The sequence below is a fragment of the Mus pahari genome, chromosome 5, assembly GCF_900095145.1.
Source record: "Mus pahari chromosome 5, PAHARI_EIJ_v1.1, whole genome shotgun sequence".
Taxonomy (NCBI): domain Eukaryota; kingdom Metazoa; phylum Chordata; class Mammalia; order Rodentia; family Muridae; genus Mus; species Mus pahari.
The window spans coordinates 109,427,452-109,432,615 of NC_034594.1; the positions used below are offsets into that span (position 1 = coordinate 109,427,452).

Sequence of the window (5,164 nt, forward strand, 5' to 3'; positions counted from 1 at the left end):
CCCATGACCCTGTGCCCTTGAGGACCTGTGCTAGCAGAGGTTCTAGATTGGACTGATGTGCAAGAGTCTTTGTGGAACCCAGAGCTCTAGATAAAGGTGCTTCCGAGAAAACTGGGTCATGCGGGAAGGAATGCTGGTGGCCCCGGGCTGAGCTTCGTCTCTGGCTGATAGCCCAGCAGAGAGAAGGGGTCTTTGGAAGTGCCTGGGGCAGGGGAAGAATCAGGGCAAATGACTTCAAGGGCAGGGACCAGTAGGAGAAGCTACTGGGTCAACCTACTGGGACCTACTATAGAATGCTGCTAGGAAGGGTGATATGGTGGGGGCGGTGGGGACGGCAGCTGGGCCATCTCAGAGGCAAACAGTCCATTCTAAGAAGCTGAACAAGAGCCACTGTTTGAGCGAGGGGAGGGGGGGTGCTGAGAAGCTGTGTGGCTCACGAAAGGAAGGCCTCTGGATTCCCTCAAATGGGGGCTTTGTGGAGAGGGTGGATGAAGGCGGGGGCTCCAGAGACCAGTGGGCTGACTTCCCAGGGGCATCTGGGTTTAGCTGTGGGTAAAGGTTTAGTGCCCGGTTCCCCAGAGCCTCCCCTCCTCTCTGTCCCTTAAAAGCTGTAACATCCTTAGATCCCTTCCCCCAAGGCAGAACGACTGCAAGCCCAGGCTAAGGGGACGGCTCCGCCCCAGAAAAGGCTCCGCCACATGTCTAGGCACCATCATCTGCAGACAAGGAAGTTCCGTGGGCACAGGGTTGTGGTACCTACTTTATTGATTTTCCAGAATGGCCTTCTACAGAAAAGGATCGGGCAATGCAACTGAGAACCTCTGAGAATGGAAGACAGCGTGAGAGAATCCTCTGGAGAAAGGGAAGAGACACGCAGGGCTAAGACCCACTTTAGAAAGTGGAGTCCTGGGCTTGGCTAGGTTAGCCCCCTAGAAGACCCTAGTCCAGGATGGGAGGCTAGTCAGGTGTAGAGAAATGATGTTGGAGCGCACCAACACATAATCCATCATGATGGACAGGCTCAGCCAATAGTCAGATCCTAGGACCAAAGGGAGAATAGGCAAAAGGCCAAGCCCTGGCTGTAGGGTGGCCAGATTGAGATGCTGGGCTACTCTTAACGACCTAGACAGATCTCCACCTACAAGGATAAGGCTGGCAGGCCCCTTGGGAGGATAAGAACGGCATTGTTTGTAGATGGAGCTTCGAAAAGCCCAGACTTTGACGAAATGAGCCAAGTCCATCTCTAAACAGCAAGATGAGAGAGGGGTCAACGTGAGACCGTGTCAAAGAATCAGCAGACCATCATGGACCGGGATGGCACCCCTCCCCCCCGCCAGCTCTGCACCTGCTCCCGATCCCCCATAGACTCAGCAAGGGGTGCCCAGGGGCAGGAGTGGGGGCGACTCCCTGGGCTTGTGGAAGTAGATGGAGGAGGACACGTCTGCCTTCAGCTTGCTGTCCGCGCTGACTGCGGCTGAGGATTCTGAGGCCCCACCGCACTCCTCGCAGCAGCAGCAGCAGCAGCAATCCAGAAAGGCCTGGCCCAGCGGCCTGCAGATGCACAGGAGGAGCACAGGGGTGATGGCGCCCTTGAAGAACGCGGAGAACTGGTTGATGAGGCCCAGGAGGTCCAGGGTCTGCCGCGTGAGCTCGGTGGAGAGGTAAGCCACCACGATATTGCAGACGTTCTCAGGGAGCGTACAGAAGGCATAGACCACAGTCAGGCCGACCACGGTGCTGTTGAGCTGGCTCTCACACTGCTCATGCCTGCCCGCTCTACACTCAGGCTTCCTGCCCGGTGGGCCCCGCACCCGCCATGTCACCAGCTGACAGGTGACGGTGAAGAGGATGGGCAGACAGAAGTAGCAACCAAAATACCACCACATGCGGGCATTCTGGTAGGTCATCACCAGCGAATAGAGGGATTCGGGCAGGTCGGCTGAAGGTTTCATGATACATGAGTCCACAGTTCCGGCGGTGGGAGCCGGCTCTTGGGCCAGCTGCCACAGCAGGAGTTCGGGCACGGCCAGCAACATGGAGCCCACCCAGATGACAGCTAGTTTAGCCAGGATTGATTGGCATCGCTCAATGGGCCTCACCTTTGGCAGGGTGCTGGTGGCCACATGGAATCGGTCTATGCCCAGGGCACAGAGACTGAAGGTTGTGACTCCCAGGGAGGAGACCTGTGAACAAGGATGTGGAAGAGAGAGTGCTCGGTTGAATGATTAGGAACATGAACAGAGAACAGTAGCCGTGATACTGATGAAGCATTTTCTACCCATCCAGTGCTCCCTATATATCACAAACTCTCAATTGTGCCCCTGCATAATGTTAAAACACACACGGTGCACGTCAATGTACCATCATACAGAAGAAACGGAAGCTCAGGCAGAAAAAGTGACTTGTCCACACCACACAGACCTTGAATGGAGAAACTGAGGTAGACAGGTATTTCTTGATCCTTTTTCTACTTCCCAAACTAGGGTCTGCTAGACCTACCTCCCACAGACCCTGACGTCCCTCAGACACTGGAAGTCACCTCTAAGGAAGAGTCAGGACATAGAAACTCTGGGCTTAGCCTGGATGTGATGGCATATACAGGGAACCCCAGAATTGGAGAGGCAGAGGCAGGAGAATCACGAGTTCAAAGCCAGCCTTGGCCATACAAAAAGTTCAAGGCTAGCCTGGGATATATGAGAGCCTGTCTCAAAACAGACTGAAGGAAAGAAAGGAGGGAAGCAAAGAACAAACGGACAAGGAAAGACGAAAGCGTGGTGGTGTATGCCTTTAATCCCAGCACTTAAAAAAAAAAAAAAAAAAAAAGAATGAATGAATGAATGGATGGACAAATTTTGGATTTTTTTGCAGGTTATTCTACTTTCTGTACCTTCTCATGTGAGACCATTGAGTTAAGTGCCAGGGAACTTGGCTTGTTCTCGGCTGTTTTCACCCTGCCCACACTGTCCTAAGCAGTCCCACATGGCAGGAGCAGCCCCTGGAGAGTGGCCTGGGCTCTCACCGTCCCTGCACACTGTTCGTCCATCAGCACACAGGAAAAATCACCCTGGTTGAGCCAAGAGGAGGCCATAACGGCAGGGCAAGAAACACCAGCTAGCAAGAGGAAAAGCCCTGAGCTGATGGCTCCCACTGGGGGGTTGTGCCCCCTCTCCCTCCTTCTCTGGTTGGGGCAACACAATCCAGGGCTTCTTTGCCACCAAGTGTCCTTTGTAAGAACCCCAACCCCCACTCTTGGCAGGAGAGCCTGGGCCTGCTGAGGAGCAGTCTTCAGCCTCCGGCAAAACAGCAGTCTCTCTTTTCCCCTACTGCTCAGAACCGCTTCCAAATCTTACCAAGGGGCCATCCTGGGGTCTTCCCTACCGGAGAGTTCTGGGCAGCAGTAGAGGCTCACTGCTCACTGGGTGCCTGCCTTCTTCCCTCTTCTCCTTAAGCCTTGCCCCAGTAAAAGCCACCATAGGCTAGATTGATTCTAAGCACATCCTGAATGCTACTCATTTTAATCCTTCAAGAATCAGGACTGCCGCCTGTGTGGTGTGGTGGCGCATGCCTTTAATCCCAGCACTCGGGAGGCAGAGGCTGGTGGATTTCAGAGTTCGAGGCCAGCCTGGTCTACAGAGTGAGTTCCAGGACAGCCAGGACTACACAAAGAAACCCTGTCTCTAAAAACAAAACAAACAAACAAAAAAAGAATGTGTGAAGCCCCAGATCATCCAGATAATTACCAACCGAGATGAGAACGCTGAGGCTTAGGTAGGTTAAATAACTTACCAAGGTCACTTGGCCAGCAGTGGACAAGGAGACCAGTGTCTAGTATAATCTGTTCAATTCCAAATCAATGTGCTGGCCCAGCACAGAGATGCGCTTATTCCCAAACTCGGGAGACAGAGGCAGGAAGATCTCCATGAGTTAGAGACCAACCTGGCTTATATGGCAAGTTCTAAGCCAGCCAAAGCTACATGATGAGACAAAACAACATGTACACACACACACACACACACACACACACACACGAGTTCATGTACCTAAACATGGAGCCACTTAGTTTATCTAGGCAATGAGTACCAGATGCAGATGACAGGTAAGATTTAAAGACCAATGTCATTCATGGTGGCTCATGCCTTTAATAAGCACTCTGAAGGCAGAGACAAGTAGATCTCAGTGAGTTTGAGGCCAGCTTGGTCTACACTCAGTGAGTTCAAGACTGGAAAGAGTGACATAAAAGGGTCCATCAGACAACAAGATGCAAAGGCCATGTTGAATTGTAGGGTCTTTTTAAAGCTGGGAGACCTTTGGACCACCAAATAGATGGCCTCCATGTGTTAAGGGTACAGGAAAAAACTATTTAAGCTTCTAAGCCTCAGAGCAGCCAGTTTTGTAATAATCACTAATATAGAGCTAATTGGGGCTTTGAACCTGTGTCCAGCTCATGGAAGGCCATTATTTCCTTCATTATCCCCCTTATAGCCAAGGTTTGTTAATCTTAAAATGTATTTTTGTCACATTATGATTGTTTCTGTATGCACATATGTACGTATACTATGTATATGCCAGGTGCCTTTGGAGTTCAGAAGTAAGCATCAGACCCTTGTCACTAGAGCTATGGATGATTGTGAACTATTGATGTAGGTGCAAGGAACCAATCCCTGGTCCTCTAGAAGAGCAACTGGTGCTCTTAACCACTGAGCCATCTCTCCAGTTCCCTGTAGCCAGGATTTAAATTGCTGTTCCCACTAGATGTAATGGTACATGCCTTTAGATGCCTTTAGTCCCAGCACTTGGGAGGCAGAGGCAGGAGGTTTTCTTTGAGTTTGAGGCCAGCCTGGTCTACAGAGTGAGTTCCAGAATAGCCAGGACTACACAGAGAAACCATGCTTTGAGAGAAAGAGAGACAGACAGACAGACAGACAGACAGTTCCTCCCAAATCCCACCAATCAGGAGGCCTTTGTGATTTTGATTGTAAACCAGCCTGGATGACATAGTGAGACCCTATCTTTAAAAAAAGGAAAAATAGCCGGGCGTGGTGGCACACGCCTTTAACCCCAGCATTCGGGAGGCAGAGGCAGGTGGATTTCTGAGTTCGAGGCCAGCCTGGTCTACAGAGTGAGTTCCAGGACAGCCAGGGCTACACAGAGAAACCCTGTCTCG

The 5,164-nt window shown here is 51.6% G+C and overlaps 1 protein-coding gene across 1 annotated transcript in view; it reads right to left on the reverse strand.

Annotated features, from left to right (window-relative positions):
* Positions 1-735: 735 nt before the first annotated feature.
* Positions 736-5,164, reverse strand: part of Gpr37l1 (G protein-coupled receptor 37 like 1) — a 6,905-nt gene continuing 2,476 nt past the window's right edge. The window contains exon 2 of the mRNA XM_021199013.1: positions 736-2,183. Coding sequence (XP_021054672.1) covers positions 1,368-2,183 — 816 coding nt within the window. The 3' untranslated portion in view covers positions 736-1,367. The remainder of the gene's footprint in view (positions 2,184-5,164) is intronic.